The sequence below is a fragment of the Phocoena phocoena genome, chromosome 1 (genome assembly GCF_963924675.1).
Source record: "Phocoena phocoena chromosome 1, mPhoPho1.1, whole genome shotgun sequence".
Lineage (NCBI taxonomy): Eukaryota > Metazoa > Chordata > Mammalia > Artiodactyla > Phocoenidae > Phocoena > Phocoena phocoena.
Window position 1 is genome coordinate 113,575,865 of NC_089219.1, and position 17,437 is coordinate 113,593,301.

Sequence of the window (17,437 nt, forward strand, 5' to 3'; positions counted from 1 at the left end):
CCTCCTCCGCCTGCCAAATCTCGCGATACCAGCTGGAAGTTGCGGGCCAGTGGCCTGCCACTACCAAATCTCGCGAAACTCGTTTTCCCTCCCGGGAAGTTGCCAGAACTAACTGTGGGCAGCATGGCATCTTTCTGGCTTCTGCAAGCCCTTGCGAAAAACTTTATTGACAAAGCTGCCAGAGAACGAACAGTGAACTCTGCGGGGGAGCTGAGGCTAAGCTGGATCCGGGCAGATGGACTCACAGCTAGGAGTATGACTTTGCTTTGTCCGACGGTGGTCATTTGGTCCATCCTTCTGCCCGCACCCCCGCCACATTTGAGCCGAGCCCCTTTCAGATTACTAGTTAGGGTGATTCCACTTCTCCCTTTTCCCCCATTATTTAAACAAACAAAAAGCGTGTATGTGAAAATTTTCTTGGAAAGAGTCAAGCATAGCGTAAGAGTAAGGCCCTCCAATACAGGACTCTTGTACAGGCATCTCGGCCCTTCAGCTCCCGCACCCCAACCCAAAGATTTCCACTTGCATGTTCATCTCTCACCAGTCCAGCAAACATTTATTGAACACCTGCTGTCCTCCAGTCACAATGCTGGGTTCTGGAGACACAGAGATGAGCAATCCAGACACTGTCCCTGCCCTCACAAAGCTCAAATAACTTCAGGGGAAAAGATCCACAGGACTGAGAAGGTACACCCTTAAGCGTTTCTGCCCCCGGAAAGATCACCTTGGATTCCAATTGCTTTCTTAAACCTTAAACCTAACCTAAAAGGCAAGGTGTCAGGGGACCTGTGTACCGCTGTAATGGGAACATAAATTCCTTTGCCAGACACCAACCTTCTTTCTGTTCCTGAAACAACCTGTCTTTCCCACTTATTGGCCTTTTACCTGCTGTTTCTCTGCCTGGAACACTCGTTCTCCTGATTTCCCATCAAGTCTCAGCTCAAATATCATTCTGGCAAAGAGGTTTTCCCTACTGAAATTGTCATATTGGTTTAGTTGCTAGGCTTCTTTATTATCTGTTATCCCAAAAGAACAAGCTCTTTAAGCGCAGAGGCTTTTTTTTTTTGGCCGCGTGGGGTCTTTGTTGCTGCACGTGGGCTTTCTGGCTTTCTCTGGTTGCAGGGAGCGGGGCTGCTCTTCCAGGGGCTACTCTTCGTTGTGGTGCGCGGCCTTCTTATTGCGGTGGCTTCTCTTGTTGTGGAGCTCAGGCTCTAGGCGCGCAGGCTCTAGAGCACAGATTCAGTAGTTGTGGCACACGAGCTTAGTTGCTCCGTGGCATCTGGGCTCTTCCCAGACCAGAGATAGAACCCGTGCACACTGCATTGGCAGGCGGATTCTTAACCACTGCGCCACCAGGGAAGTCCCAAGCACAGACACTTTGCCTGTCATCTTGCTCTTTCCTGTGTCTGTGCTTAGCTAATAATAGGTGCTCAATAAATATTGAATGAATAAGTGTAGAAATTCAACCTCTTTTTGGGTATCCCAATCTACTCCAAGCACCCTCTGATGCCCAAACCCACTTCTTCCTCCTTTGCTTTCCTGTGCTGAGGGTTCCTACGCATCCCATGTTGCTAGGACACACACTTACCTCTATGATCAGCTGCACCCCCACTTTCAGAAAGGATGACGTCCTCCTTTAATGCTTTTTCTGTCGGCAGATTCAGCAGGGCGGGGCCTGCCCCTTTAAACTGGGCCGCACCTGCTCTGGTCAGACTGGTTTGGAGACACAGGTAAAGGGAGGGAGACTGAGAGGAATACTCGCAGAGCCAGCAGGGAGCTGGGCAGCTCCTTCCCGGACACTGGGGACCCTCTACCTCTCTCCAGATGGAAAGTAAGTGGGTGTCATGGGTCCAAACACTAAGGGTTAGGAGGTCTTTGAAGAGGTGGAGAGAGGGGAATCAGCCCCATCCAGAAGCAGTGAGATGGAAGGCGGCAGGGAGGGAAGAAAGACCAGAGAGGAGGCACGGGAAACAGTCTTGATTAGACTTAGAGATCAGAATGAACAGACTCAGGCCCTCCGGAGACATTGTGGGTGGGTTACTGAGAAGTTTGGAAACTGACCAGGTATCCAGATTGGTGACAAAAGAACAGGATGCACTGCTGTTGCCAGCTCCTTGGGACAGATCTCTTGGCAAATCGTTGGTATCAGTTGCCAGGAGAGTTCCAGTTGGGGATCTGCAGGGGAATGGGAGGTGTGGAGGTGAAGGGGCAGCTTCTCTGTCCCACAAGAATATCCTTAGTGGGAATAAAATCCTTGGCAAAATTCTAGACCTCTCCTTTTCCTCCCATTCCTGCATTAGGGTGGCCATGACCCCAGGGGTTTTGGTGGAGGGGGTAGAAGGCGTGGGTGGAGGCTGGCTGAGGCCACAGCTGCCAGCACCTGTGCCCCCTGACTCACCCTCTCCTGATGAATAACATTTGATGTCGAAAGGGTGCTTCCATTTCGGCTCTCACTTCCCTCCTGCCTCCCTCTGTTTCAACACCTTCCTCCGGACCATGTTCTCCCTAAGGTCCCAGAAAGGACTAAAGTCCATGAGGCCGGCTGCCCTGGAGACTTCCTGTTCTGTCAGCCCTTCCTGAGGGCCAGAGGACCGCAGCTTCTGAAAGAACTTTACTCCCTCCAGGGTGACATGACCTTGCGGTAGACCCCAGAAGTGAAGCCCCAGGATGACAGAACCCGAGACCCTGGCCCTGCTGGAAGTGAAGGGGCCGGAGGCCCTGGAGAAGAGCCCACCGCAGGCTTTGGTCCCCAATGGCCGGAAGCTGGAAGGGGAAGATGGGGTTGAGTCCCCTGGAGCTGAGTCCTCCAGAGCGGGACCTTCAGCTGGGTCTCCCACAGCCGGAGAAGGGACGGAGGATGGTCTAGACAGCACAGTAAGTGAGGCTGCCACCTTGCCCTGGGGGACTGGCCCCCAGCCCAGTGCCCCGTTCTCAGATCCCCCTGGCTGGAGGAACATTGAGCCTGAGCCCCTTAAGTCAGAGCCACCCACCAAGCTAGAGGAGTTGCCCGAAGATGACGCCAACCTGCTGCCCGAGAAGGTGGCCCGGGCCTTCGTGCCCATCGACCTACAGTGCATTGAGCGGCGGCCCCAGGAAGACCTCATTGTGTGCTGTGAGGCCAGCGAGGGTGAGCGCCGCCAGACCTTCCTGCCCACCCGGGCCACCCACCCTGAGCCCCCGGAGCGCAAGTGGGCCGAGGCAGTGGTGAGGCCGCCTGGGTACTCCTGTGGGTGCTGCAGGGGACGTGGAGGCCATGAGGGGCTGAGGGCCATGGCCTCAGTGGGAGCCGCCCTCATCCTCTTCCCCTGCCTGCTCTATGGGGCATATGCCTTCCTGCCCTTCGATGCCCCACGCCTGCCGACCATGAGTTCCCGCCTCATCTACACGCTGCGCTGCGGGGTCTTTGCCACCTTCCCCATTGTACTGGGTGAGCCTGGGCCCTGCAAGAAGGGAGGGGGCATGTGGGAGCTCGGCTGGAGGGCAGGGCCTGCCTGGCTTGGGGAGCAGGGGAGTTTCCCTTCACTAGACCTGGACCCTCAGGGCCTCCCACACCCTGTCACCCCTGTGTGCCCACCTCCTCCCAGGACCACCTCAGCCCCACCCACGGTGCAGAGCCCATGCCCATGAGCTCTCTGCTACGAACCCTGCCTCCAGCTTCCTGCCTGCCGCTCCTCTCCTGACCCTATGTGTCCTCCAACCCTACCCAGGGATCCTGGTGTACGGGCTGAGCCTGTTGTGCTTTTCTGCCCTGCGGCCCTTTGGGGAGCCACGGCGGGAGGTGGAGATCCACCGGCGATACGTGGCCCAGTCGGTCCAGCTCTTCATCCTCTACTTCTTCAACCTGGCCGTGCTTTCCACCTACCTGCCCCAAGACACCCTCAAACTGCTCCCTCTGCTCACTGGTCTCTTCGCCATCTCCCGGTGAGCTGGGGCTGGGGGTGGGGCAGAGGGAGGTGCTGGTGCTCAAGAGGCCCAGGCATCTGAATGTCTGGAGAGCCAGGGAGCTTTCTGGATTCTGCATCAGCCCAAATGTGCACCCCAGAAAGTTGAGTGACTTTCTTCCTTGCACTTTACCTCACCTGGTAGCAGGTGATCAGCTCATATGTCTTTCATAAGATACGTGTATCAACCTAGAACGGGAAAGGCTTTCAGGTATCACCTAGACCAACCTCCCACCCCTTGCAGCCACTCCTCTGTGGCACTCTGGTCAGGTGGCCATTGGCTGAACATTGGTTGAACAGCCCCTGTGAGCAAGTGCTTAGTTCTTTATAAGGTAAGTCTTGTTTCATTTTTCAGAAGTCCTAATTATTAGAAAGTCCTTTTTTATATTGTGCTAAAAACTGCTGCCCTGACTCTGACCTCTGTAATTGCCTAGACAAATTCAGATCTTTGGAAACAGTTCTCAATTCCCCCACTCCAACACGCTGCTTCCCCAGTGTTTACTTTGCTAAATGGCCCTGGTCCCTCCACTATCCCCTGTCCTTCCCTCTAGGCAGGAAATTCTCCTGTCAGATGGGAGGGATGGGGGCTGGACAAGGGTATTGTCCTGTTCATACAATCCAAGGCCACACAGATCTCATGGCAGCCTCATTACTCTGCTTTCATTTAGAATTTGTAGGCACCTGAAATCCTTAGGGGTGTTTTCACGTGAACTACTGTTAACCCAGAAGGCACCTTGGAATTTCTGAAGCCAAAGGCAGGCCTTTCCATTTTTTCCCCTAATACATTTCCTTTTGTTATTTTCTTTTTTTTTTTTTATTTTTTGGTACGCGGGCCTCTCACTGTTGCAGCCTCTCCCGTTGCGGAGCACAGGCTCCAGAAGCGCAGGCTCAGCGGCCATGGCTCACGGGCCCAGCCGCCCTGCGGCACGCAGAATCCTCCCAGACCGGGGCACGAACCCGTGTCCCCCACATCGGCAGGCGGACTCTCAACCACTGCGCCACCAGGGAAGCCCTGTTATTTTCCATATAGCATTCCAGGTAGCTTTAACTGCTAAAGCATTCTTCCTATTTAGCTTAAATCTGTCTTCCTGTCACTTCTGACTGTAGTCTAGTGGTCATTTGTCCCACCAGCCTCCTGACCATCCTGCAGCCCTGCAAGTTCTCCCAGTAGATGTTTCCCAAGATAAATACGTTCCTGCTCATGTAACTCAACCTCCCATCTCCCTCTCGGGGAACGCTGGTCTCAGAAAGAAGTTGGTTTAAGCCCCAAGAATCATCAGGGAGCTAAAGGACCAGCAGTCGTCTGGTCCATCTTACCCATTTTACAGAGAGAAAGTGACTACAGATTGGGGGAGAAGAGTCACATAGGTCAGTCAGCAGCAGAGGCAGGACTAGAACCCAGGTCCCTTCCTTCTCTCATCCAGGGTCCTTCTTCCGTACCATGGGCAAGTTACTTAAGTATTTTGTGCCTCAGTTTCATCATCTGTAAAATGGAGTTATTGTGAAGACTGAGTTAGTTAATGCATGTAGAGTGCTTGCAACAGTCTAGTACTTGGTAAGTGTTCACTAAATGTGAACTTTTATATTATTATTATGCTATGCTGCCTCCTGGTGCAGTAGAAAAGCAGCAGTTACTCTTTCCTCCGTTTCCCAGGTAAAAAAAAATAGAGACATCACAATTTTGTAATAAGTGATCCTTCATATATTAAGAGGAAGCTGCTGCCCTCCCGCCACTGAGGAGTGTGTATTTTGAATGGATCTTCCAAGAGGGGAAATTTGGTTGTGCCTAGTCCATCCCTCTGGGCTTCAAGCTCTCTTGAAGCTGGTTTCCTTACTCTCTCCTTTCCCTGAGGGGCAGGAGACGGGGTGATGAACAGGCATGGGTTCAAACCATGGTTTTACTATTTCCCCAATGTGTGACTTTGGACCAGTCTTACTTAACCCTTTTGGAATCTTAGTTTCTTCATCTGCAAAAGGGGAAGTAAATACAATGGAATGTACTGCAGCTGTGAAATAATGAAGCTGTTTATATACTAATATAACACAATCTCCAAGATACATTAAATGAGGGGAAAAAAATCAATGTGCAGAACAATCTCTATATTTAGTATGTTACCAAACTTCCAAAAAAAAAGGGAAAAGGAAAACATAAATCTTTTCGCTCATATGTAAAGAAAACATCACGATGTACAAGAAACCAAAATACTGGATGTCTGGGGTGGGAGTGGAACAGAGGTGAGAAGGTGAAGGACGAGAATAGGGTATCTGGGAATCAGTAAGGGAAGACATTTTACTATACTCACTGGTACCTTTGAATTTTGACCCATGTAAATGTATACTGCCTACTCAAAATTTTTTAATTAAAATTTGAAAAGTACACAAAGAGGGAGGTGAATAATATTCACACTTCACAGAGATGCGGGGGTCTAAATTAAATTAAACATTGCCCCTAAAGTAACTGGTACCATGCCTGGCACATGATAAGTACATAAACACTGGCTGTCTTTAGAGGTATCAGTTGTGCTGACCAACACCCAGCCACTGCCTTCACTTTGTATTCCCCCCATCATCAGCCTGTCGCCAGTTAGCTCATGTACTTCTCTCAAGGAAAGCCCGATTTTTTCTTGCCTCCCAGGCTGATATACTGGCTGACCTTTGCCGTGGGCCGCTCCTTCCGAGGCTTTGGCTACGGCCTGACATTCCTGCCCCTGCTGTCCATGCTGGTGTGGAACCTCTACTATATGTTCGTGGTGGAGCCCGAACGCATGCTCACTGCCTCCGAGAGCCGCCTGGACTACCCTGACCACGCCCGCTCAGCCTCAGACTACAGGCCTCGCTCCTGGGGCTAAGCCGCCCCACCCCCTTGCTCCCAGCCCTGGTACCTGGGTGGGATGAACCCACCTACTGCCCCGACAGGGGTCCCATCCAATCAGAGCCTGGACTGTCCCCTGCTCTCCGAGTTGGGGCACTCCCCTTCACCTTTGGAGCCTGGGACAATTAGGCGGGAAGGACTCAGACATTCTTTCAGGGAAAGAGGTGGACAGCCATATTCCTTAAGGATGCTGAGGGCACAGGACCAGGAGCAGAGGCATGGTTCCTTCCTGAGCAGCCTCCCACCACTGCCACTAGGGCCCACAATGGCTGGACTCTGCTCCACTCTCCAGTCTCCTGTAAGGCAGCCAGCAGAGCCACAGCCAAAACTCTGACCATTTCTGTGCTGGGTGTCCAAGCAGAGGGCCTCAAAGAGACTAGAAACCTTGCCCATGCCTAAAGGTAATGGCTGGCCATCAGATCAAATAGGACGTTCATGTTTGGTGAAAACCTTCTTGGGGACCTGTATTCAGGACCCTCCATGACTGGCCATATAGGCTCTTGAGCCTCAGTCAAGTCAATTACAGCTGTCCCAATCCAGTGTGGCTGCCTCCTCCCTTCCAACCCTTTAGGTCCCTGTAACCTTGCACCTCCAAACTGCCCAGAAGTCATACCTCTCTCATGGGAAGAGGAGCAGACAGGGAAACCTGCCTCCCAAGAGGCGCGCGTGTGTGTGTGTGTGCGTGTGTGTGTGTGTGCGCGCACGCGTGCGCGCACACACCCACACCTGTGGTGGCTGGGAGTGGTTGGAAGACATAGTGGTTGATGTTAACCCCGTGTGAATGTGTGTGTAACAATAAACAACTACCACTGTCTTCCTTGGCTCTTCCTTCGTGTTTGCACCGTCTCAAGAGTCCCTTCCTTGTTTGATTCAGACTGCAACAGAGACCTCCCAGCTCCACATGTTGAAGAGTGGCTGGCAGGAGCCTGGTCCCATGGCAAGGGAGAGAACTGGGCCTGGGGAAGAAATGGCGCTGCAAACAAGAAATTGTCTTCCATGCCCACCTCCAGCCCTCTCATTCCCTGGAACCAGACCCAGCAACACTCACACACTGAGAGACAAGCCCTGGGGAAAAACTTAGTCTATTTCATGCCCTCCAGGGTAGCAGACAAGTCAGAAGGCCTCTCATTTAGGCCTGTGAGTCCCATTCAAGGGAAATGGGGGGATGGAGGGGCGGGGAGGCAATGCAGAGGGGACCCTCCCTTTAGCAATCACTCTGTCCCTGGTCCCTCCTCAAAGTTTGAAGGAAGCCCCACCTGGGTCCGCAGGAAGTTGAGGCTGGTCTCTGAGGTTCTGCAGAAAAGCAAGATGCGAAAAGGGAGCAGCTGGCTAGGAATACTGACCCTCAAACCTGCAGACCAGCAAGGCAGGTCCAGTAATGTCCTTCCCTCTAGAGAGCAGGCCTCAATTTATAGGCTGATATTCTGAGTACCGCTTGTGGTCCAGCAGCAGAAACACACCTCCTGCCAGCAGCATGAGCGCTGGAGCACCCAGGGCCACTGCCACGATGCCTACGACTAGCGAGGACAAGGCATCTACTGGAGGGGTGCCCACACCCAGGAGCATGGACCTAGAGCGAGCAGAGTGAGAAAGAGAGGTGAGCAGGCTTAGGGGGGAAGGCCGAGAGGCCCAACCCTCCTCCACTTCGACCTCCCAAACCCTTGGCCCAGGCCCTGATTCTCACCAGCTGAGGTAGTGTTTGTCCCAGTAGCCAGGGCCGGTGGAAGCCCCAAATGTCAGATTGAAGGCACAGAAGTTGTTCTGGGACCCAAAGAAGGCTCGGACAATGGGTGACTGGGGGAGAAGGTATGCCAAGGTGGGGTAAAGAGGGGAAGCTTGGCAGGGCATGGCTGATTCCCGGCCCCCCTGCTTCTGAGAGAAAGCCACTGGTCGCCACTGCACGAAGCCTGATGGGAGGGAGCCCCATAGCAGCTGGTCCAACTGGGGAGAAAGGCAAACAGGCAGGATGAGGAGGACCAGTGGTGCCCGACCTTTCTGTTCCCCCACCCTTTCCCAGCCTCTGTCTGTCACGAGTTGTCCTGAATCCTAGGCCTGGTTCTAGAACTCACAGGCTGTTTGCATCGATCTCTCCTCTGTAGAAAGGGGAGCTGGACTGGATGGCACTGGGTCCTTTTCCAGCCTCAACACTCAGCAAGCCTGCACTCAGCTCCCTCCTTTGGGCCCCCGGGCCCTTGCAAACCCCATCTGTCAGAGCACTAGTCACACTGTACCGCCTTCCCTCTGGCTCCTCCACTGAGAGCAGAGACTGGGCTAATTCATGAGCACAGTGCCCAGCACTTAAAGGAGCTGAGTGAAGTGTTGCTAAATGGTTGAATGATTCTCTGAGGTCCTAATGGGGTCCCCCTTCACCCCACACCCATCTGCTGCTCTGCTGGAAGCCTGACCTGGAAGACGCCAGGTGCATATTCATCATCGATGGAGTGCTGCTCCTGCACTGAGGGGCAGTCAGGGCCATGGCCCAACGTGGCTACCTCCAGCCCAAACAAGGAGTGGTTTCCCCGGGGAGAGGCCCCAACCAGGTCCACCTCTAGCTGGCAGGTGTCCGCTGTGTGCAGGAGGCGAGGGGGTTGGGCTGGTCGGCCAGATCTGGAGAAGGCCTGAACCTAGGATGGAAGAGGCATGGGAGGCGTGGGAAGCAGGTGGATGCCTGTGTTTGAAGGCGACCCCCATCATTAACTCCCACCCTCGTAAACCAGCCTTTTGAGTTCTGATTCCCCATACCCTTACCCTGAAGGCCAGGCTGCCACTGGCAAAAGCCCCAGTGGGGTCGTGAATGGGGTGGCCTCGAAACGTGGCGCTCAGGGTGGCAGGATCCAATGAGTCAGTGATGTTGTCCCAGGAGAAATCGGCCAAGGAGTATGGGGGATACGATTTTCCTGGAGGCTTTGCGGCTGCATCGGATGCGTTGGTGCTGTCAAACTCAAACAGCTGGCGGGTGGGGGTGGGGAGGGACTAGGCTTGCCTGAGTCCAGCTTTCTCCTGAATCACCACCACCACCCGTTCACTGGCCCCACCCCAGGCTCTCATACCTGACTCGACTTCACCTACCCCCAGTCTTCAGTTTCTCCCTCTAACTCGAATGAACCCTCTCCTCTGCACTCCTCCCCTTGGTTCTCCCCCAACCTCCTCACCCTGGTAAAGACGAGGGCAGAAGAAAATTGGATGCTCTCCTTGGGGAGCACCACGATGCCCCCGTCAGGCTTAGAGGAAATCAGGAGGTTCCAGTTGACACTCAGGGTGCTGTTGGGGGTGTTGGTGGCCACCAGCAGCACGGCTGGGGGTCCCAGGCTGCTCCACACATAGTGCAGGGTGGAAGTGGCACCCACTGCCTGGATATGAAGCAGGTTCTGGGAAGGGTGCAGCCAGTCAGAGATGACCTTCAGAGACACCTGAAACATGGAGCAGTGGAGGGTCAAGCAAACAGGATCAGGGAGAGACACAGAGCAAAGAAGTTTGGGGATAAGGAGAGGGGCCTTGGAAAATGATGAGGAAAGGGTGGGACCTTGGGAGGAATGCTTGTGGGAGCTAACAGAACCTTCTTGTAAAGGGCAGAGGTGGGGTGGAGGAGAGGTGGGTAGAGCCAGAACTGCCTTGACCCTGGTGGAGAGATCAGGGCACAGGGCTGAGAAGAAGAAAGAAATCCAACACTTGTTTGGACCTGGCTCACTCAGGGCTAAGTCAAGGTCCAGGTTTCACCAGAAGACAGGAAGCTCTCACATCCACCCTACTCCACAATCCTGTCCCGTGACCCATGGCTGCTCCGACCCCCAGTTTGAAAAACTCTTTTGTCAATGCAAGCACACTCCACCCCCACCAATTGTTTGCCCTAGTTTCCAACCACCCTTCAAGGTAGCATATCCTAAAACACCTACTGCTCTAGCCCCTCACCTGGCGGGTCTCCTCCCCCAGAAGGCCAAACGGAGCTGCTGTCAGAAGTAGGCTCAGGAGGAGCACGGCGCTCCTCATAGCTTCTCACGCAGTCCCGACTTCAGAAGGCGGAAGAGACGCCGAAATCATGTGACTCACAGATTCAGCTGATCACTTTAAAGGGCGGGACCATCACAACAGTTCTTAAAGAGACCGCCTCCCTTAACCCAGATTTGTGAGTGAGAACAGAATCAGAAAGGTTAGGAGTTCGTCATCCCCAACCGACCTGGCAAGCAAGTCATCCCAGGCTAGATCTGCAGACATACTCCCAACCTCTCCTACCCAACTGGTCCCGCTAAAGTTACCTATAAGCAGGCATGATGTCTGGATTCAACATCCAAATGTAATCTATAGAATGACTCTGTGGCAGGGAAGGCACTGAGAAGAATTTGAAGGAATTCGATGGGAGAGATAGCACACCTCAGAGGGTTCCTTTTGTCAGTTTTTAATATCTATTGAGCCCCCAGCTATGCAGGTTCTTGTCTTGGAAGAGTTCACAATTTTATTGTGGAGAAAAGAAACCTCAGAAAACAGGACATGAAAGTGATACATAATTGTCATAGGAGGGAGTTCATGTCTGGCTGAATGAATGCACTTTTTATTTTTCTTGTCTTTTTTCTTTAATTTTTAAATTTTATGTATATTTTGGCTGCGTTGGGTCTTTGTTGCTGCGTGCGGGCTTTCTCTAGTTGCCGCAAGTGGGGGCTAATCTTCGTTGCGGTGCACAGGCTTCTCATTGTGGTGGCTTCTCTTGTTGCGGAGCACAGGCTCTAGGTGCATGGGCTTCACTGCGACGCGTGAGCCCTAGAGCGCACAGGCTTCAGTAGTTGCAGCACGTGGGCTCAGTAGTTGTGGCGCACAGGCTTAGTTGTTCTGCAGCATGTGGGATCTTCCCGGACCAGGGATCGAAACTGTGTGCCCTGTATTGGCAGGCAGATTCCTAATCACTGCACCACCTGGGAAGTCCTTTCTTGTTTTTTTGTTTTTGGTTTGTTTGTTTGTTTTGCCTAATCCTAAAATTACTTTGGCTAATAAAAAATGCATATAGTACAATATTCATAAGGTACCAAAGGGTACCACCCCTATTCCCCAGCAACCTGGGTCCTTCCTTGAGACAACCACTATTGTCAGTTTCTCATGTGTCCTTCATAAAATATTCTATGCATGCTCAAGTGTATGTTTTGTTGGGTTTTTTTTGGCCGTGCCATGTGGCATGTCAGGGATCGAACCCGTGCCCCCTGCAGTGGAAGTGCAGTCTTAACCACTGGACTGCCAGGGAACTCCCTCAAGAGTGTGTGTGTGTGTGTGTGTGTGTGTGCACACTTGATAATACATATACATATATACACACATATATATGTATAATAAGATACAATGCAATCCACTGTTCTGCAGTTTGTTTTTTCACTTATATATTGAGGAATGTTCTGTATCAATGCACTTGGAGTTGTCTCATTCTCCAGTCTTTCACTGCAGGGCAGACGTTCCATGGGTATATTTAGCCAGAACCTTGATAGTATCCAACATTTTGCTACGGCAAACAACACTGAAAGGAATATCCCTGTATGAAAAGCATTTCATACATATTTGTAACCAAATCTATAGGATAAATACTCAGGAGTAGAACTGCCCAGTCAAGTTGCCCTCTATGAGGTTCATCAATTGACACTCACACCATGTCTGAGAGCCCATTTCCCCCACACCCTGGCAAGTGCTTACCAAACTTAATTTGCATTTCCCTATGAATAAGGTTAAACATCTCTTCATGTTTTATTAGTCATTTATTTTTTGCTTCTCTGGAGTTATTTATACACTTTGCCTATTTTTCTGAGGCCCTATCTTCTTTTTTTTTTTTTTGCAGTAAGCGGGCCTCTCACTGTTGTGGCCTCTCCCGTTGCGGAGCACAGGCTCCAGACACGCAGGCTCAGCGGCCATGGCTTACGGGCCTAGCCGCTCCGCGGCATGTGGGATCTTCCCGAACCGGGGCACGAACCCATGTCCCCTGCATCGGCGGACTCTCAACCACTGCGCCACCAGGGAAGCCCGGCCCTATCTGCTTAATGGCCAAGTTCTAAAAGTTCAAGGAAATCAACTCTTGTACTGTTGCAAACATCATCCTCCCTCTCCCATTTGTTCTTTTTTTGCCATGCAAATATTCTATGTAGTTACATTTATTATTTTTCTCCACTCTGATAAGTATTTATTTACTTACTTACTTACTTACAGCCACACTGTGCAACTTGCAGGATCTTAGTTCCCTGACCAGGGATGGAACCCACGCCCTTGGTAGTGAAAGCGCAGAGTCCTAACCACTGGATTGCCAGGGAATTCCCCTGGTAAGTATGTTTTTAAATCTCGTGTCTTCTTCTAGTACTCTTATATCTAAATCTTTCAGTCGCCTGGAATTAATTTTGCTGTAATAAATGAAGAAAGGATCCAATTTAATTTTTTCCCCAAATGGCTACTCTAGGATAAACTAAAGTTTCCTTAAAAACTTTCATTTTTCTGGCCTTACTACCCAAAGCAATCTACAGATTTAATGTGATCCCTATCAAATTACCCATGACATTTTTCACAGAACTAGAACAAATAATCCTAAAATGTATATGGAAGCATAAAAGACCCAGAATTGCCAAAGCGATCCTTAGGAAAAAGAACAAAGTAGGAAGCATTGCCTTCCCAGACTTCAGACAATACTACAAAGCTATGGTAATCAAAACAGTGTGGTATTGGACTTCCCTGGCAGTCCAGTGGTTAAGACTCCATGCTTCCACCGCAGGGGGCAGGGGTTCAGTCCCTGGTTGGGGAACTAAGATCCCACAATCTGTGCAGTATGGCCAAAAAATTAAAAAAAAAAAAAAGATACCAGCGTGGTATTGGCACAAAAACAGATGGAACAGAATAGAGAGCCCAGAAATAAACCCACACACCTATAGATAATTAATCTTTGACAAAGGAGGCAAGAACATACAATGGGGAAAACACAGTATCTTCAGCAAGTGGTGTTGGAAAAGTTATACAGCCACGTGTAAATCAATGAAGTTAGAACACACCCCCACACCATACTAAAAAAAAAACCTCAAAATGGCTTAAGACTTAAATATAAGACATGACACCATAAAAGTCCTAGAAGAGAACATAGGCAAAACATTCTCTGACATAAATTGTACCAATGTTTTCTTAGGTCAGTCTCCCAAGGCAATAGAAATAAAAGCAAAAATAAACAAATGGGACCTAATCAAACTTACAAGCTTCTGTACAAAGGAAACCATAAACAAAACTAAAAGACAACCTATGTACTGGGGGAAAATATCTGCAAATGATGCAACCAACAAGGGATTAATTTCCAAAATATACAAACAGCTCATACAACTCCATAACAAAAAAACAAACAACCCAATTGAAAAATGGGCAGAAGACCTAAATAGACATTTCTCCAAAGAAGACATACAGATGGCCAACAGGCATATGAAAAGATGCTCATCATCGCTAATTATTAAAGAAATGCAAATCAAAACTACAGTAAATCAACCATACTGCAATAAAAATTAATTATACATAAAGAAAAACCTACAATGAGGTACCACCTCACACCAGTCAGAATGGCCATCATTAAAAAGTTTACAAGGGCACTTTCCTGATGGTCCAGTGGTTAAGACTCCGTGCTTCCACTGCAGGCAGCACAGGTTCGATCCCTGGCTGGCATATCGCACACTGCGGCTAGAAAAAAGAAAAAAAAAGTCTACAAATAAATTTTGGAGAGAGGGTGGAAAAAAGAGAACCCTCTTACACTGTTGGTGGGAACAGAAATTGGTGCAGCCACTATGGGAAACAGTATGGAGGTTCCTCAAAAAACTAAAAATAGAGTTGCCATGTGATCCAGCAATCCCACTACTGGACACACACCCAAACAAAACTATAATTTAAAAAGATACATGCACCCCCTATAGCAGCACTATTTACAATTGCCAAGACACACAATGGAATATTACCCATAAAAAAGAATGAAATAGTGCCACCTGCAGCAACATGGATGGACCTAGAGATTACCGTACTAAGCGAAGTAACTTAGAAAAAGACAAGGACCATATGATATCACTTACATGTGGAATCTAAAATACAACACAGGACTTCCCTGGTGGTCCAGTGGTTCAGAATCTGTGCTTCCACTGCAGGGGGCACGGGTTCGATCCCTGGTGAGGGAAATAAGATCCCGCATGCTGTGTGGTGTGGCCAAAAAAGAAAAAAAAAAAAAAAAAAAACACAAATGAACATATCTACGGAACAGAAACAGACTCACAGACAGAGAACAGACTTGTGGTTGTTAGTAAGGGGTGGGGGTCGGGGAGGGAAGGATTGGGAGTTTGGGATTAGCATACGCATACTATCACATACAGAATGGATAAACAAGGTCCTACTGTATATAGCACAAGGAACTACATTCATTATCCTGTGATAAACCAGAATGGAAAAGAATACGAAAAAGATGTCACTTTGCTGTACAACAGAAGCAGTCACATAGCACAGGCAGATCAGCTTGGTGCTTTGTGACCGCCTAGAGGGGTGGGACAGGGAGTGTGGGAGGGAGATGCAAAAGGGAGGAGATATGGGGATATATGTATATGTATAGCTGATTCACTTTGTTATAAAGCAGAAACTAACACACCATTGTAAAGCAATTATATTTCAATAAAGTTGTTAAAAAAAAAGTTACAGAGAAGTTATAATGCCATGAGAAAATGCCTCTGACCCCATTGCTAAGTGAAACTAACAGATGAGAAAAATGTTCTATACTTGTTGAGCTTTTTCTGTTCCTATTTTTTTTTCTTTTTCAATAAATAAAGTTTTGCACAGAAATAAGACTGGAAGTAAAAATAACAAAATACTAACAGTAGTTGGATTCAGATAAAGGGGCTTTGGATTCTTTAGAAAATCATTTCTATTTTTCTGTATTTAATAAATATTCTTTTGGAACTTTAAAACAATCTTAAATCAACTATACTTCAATAAAACTTAAAAAAAAAACTTTTCACTTTTCTTGAGAAAAAAAGTACTTGTACCCTCTGAGGTTATCAACTCTGGACTTGACAAGCAAGGATGTAAGCAAGAGTCTTGGCCGAGTTCAAAGGGTTTCAGTAAATAAGAATTCAAGTCTCCCCACCACCCCCAATACACCACTTTTGGGGGGCGGGGTGTGGAATAGGACTTACTTGAATCCAGGAATTTGCCAGGGAAGAACCATGACAAAGTCAAGGTGGCAGCAAAGTTGTGTTCATGGAATCATTTAGAGTTTACACAGGCAACAAAGTGGCTTGGATAGCCTTTAATCACTGTTAAATTTAGCCTTTGAACAGCACAGAAGGGCTCTGAAAGCTAGACTGAAGAGTACAGATTGATCTAACATGCCAGGAGGAACTTTCATAGGTTCAGGAGACTTTGTAAGTCTTAAAAGAATAAAGAGGCACTGATGACAGGAGGTAAGACTACTATGTACAATTATCCAAGTGCTTAACCATTACAGCTGAAACCAGAATGGACCCAGAAAGGTGTTCAGGAACAAATGGGAGGCAATTCCTCCCTCCACAACTTCCAAGCACTACTTCTTCAAGATCTTTTTATCTACTTGAGAATTAACTCATCTTTCTTTAAGGTCTTAAAGCTCTGAGGGAATTAACACTGCAAGTAAAGACGCAGGGATTTCAGCAAAAGATAGGTTGGCTTATTTCAGAGCCTCTCATTGAAGAGAAAAAGCTGAAGACTTCATTTTATTTTTATTTTTGACCGCGTTGGGTCTTCATTACTGTGAGGGCTTCCTCTAGGTGCAGCGAGCACGGGCTTCCCATTGCAGTGGCTTCTCTTATTGTGGAGCATGGGTTCTAGGCACATGGGCTTCAGTAGTGTGGCACAGCAGTTGTGGCTTGTGGCTCTAGAGCGCAGGCTCAGTAGTTGTGGCGCACGACCAGTGTCCCCTGCACTGGCAGGTGGACTCCTAACCACTGTGCCACCAGGTAAGTCCCAAGCTGAAGACTTTAGACTGGGTTAAGCAGGAAGCTGAATACTAGGCATGAAGAGTCTCCAGAAGCCCTTTTCCACAGCACACCTCTGTTCAGGCAGCACAGCCAGCTGTGAATGCACTTATAGAGGCAGACTGCCTACACAGGAATTCTAGGTCTGCCATTTATCAGCTTTGGGACCCGTGGACAAGCTACTTTATGCTTTGGATTCCCCATCATAAAATGGGGTTATTACCTACCTTATAGGGTCCTTTTGAGGATATGCAAAGTGAACAGAACGTATCTATTATACAATAGGAAATGTGTGCTAGCTATTATTATTCTACCTAGTATTCAACCTAGTAACACTAAGTCCCATGGTCAGGGAGGAGACACAGTCTGATTGCATGAGTCATGAGGACAAAGGGGACAGTGGAAGGCCCAGAGGAAGGACTCTAAAGAAATCAAAGGCTAGCCCCACCTAGCTTCCAGCATCTCAGGGCCACTACATTTTTTTTTTTTGTCTTGATAAAAACAAAGCACAAAATGGGACTTACATCTTTTGTTTCTGCTTACAGGGAAAGCAGAGGTCCTACTGTGACACGGGCATGCCAGGAAAATAAGCCAGCAAGCCAAAATAGACTGGAATCAAGAACACCACTGGGGGCTTCCCTGGTGGCGCA

The 17,437-nt window shown here is 49.2% G+C and overlaps 2 protein-coding genes across 2 annotated transcripts; one reads left to right on the forward strand and one right to left on the reverse strand.

Moving 5' to 3' along the window:
* Positions 1-1,750: 1,750 nt before the first annotated feature.
* Positions 1,751-7,623, forward strand: TMEM79 (transmembrane protein 79). Its single transcript, XM_065892792.1, has 4 exons — positions 1,751-1,831; positions 2,625-3,427; positions 3,708-3,921; positions 6,577-7,623. Exons 2-4 carry the CDS (start codon positions 2,668-2,670, stop codon positions 6,788-6,790), a joined length of 1,188 nt encoding a protein of 395 aa, XP_065748864.1. The 5' UTR covers positions 1,751-1,831; positions 2,625-2,667; the 3' UTR covers positions 6,791-7,623.
* Positions 7,624-7,879: 256 nt separating this feature from the next.
* GLMP (glycosylated lysosomal membrane protein) lies at positions 7,880-10,800 on the reverse strand. Its single transcript, XM_065896923.1, has 6 exons — positions 10,723-10,800; positions 9,966-10,223; positions 9,562-9,762; positions 9,219-9,437; positions 8,498-8,754; positions 7,880-8,383 (listed from the first exon to the last, which is right to left on the reverse strand). Exons 1-6 carry the CDS (start codon positions 10,798-10,800, stop codon positions 8,218-8,220), a joined length of 1,179 nt encoding a protein of 392 aa, XP_065752995.1. The 3' UTR covers positions 7,880-8,217.
* Between the last annotated feature and the right edge of the window lie 6,637 nt (positions 10,801-17,437).

Coding starts and splice junctions, on each gene's coding strand:
- TMEM79 (XM_065892792.1), top strand. CDS start 2,668: ATGACAGAACCCGAGACCCTGGCCCTGCTGGAAGTGAAGGGGCCGGAG. Junction 3,428..3,707: donor CACCTTCCCCATTGTACTGG/GTGAGCCTGGGC, acceptor AACCCTACCCAG/GGATCCTGGTGTACGGGCTG. Junction 3,922..6,576: donor GGTCTCTTCGCCATCTCCCG/GTGAGCTGGGGC, acceptor CTTGCCTCCCAG/GCTGATATACTGGCTGACCT.
- GLMP (XM_065896923.1), bottom strand. CDS start 10,800: ATGAGGAGCGCCGTGCTCCTCCTGAGCCTACTTCTGACAGCAGCTCCG. Junction 9,438..9,561: donor GTGGCAGCCTGGCCTTCAGG/GTAAGGGTATGG, acceptor CTTCCATCCTAG/GTTCAGGCCTTCTCCAGATC. Junction 8,755..9,218: donor ATGCACCTGGCGTCTTCCAG/GTCAGGCTTCCA, acceptor CTTTCTCCCCAG/TTGGACCAGCTGCTATGGGG.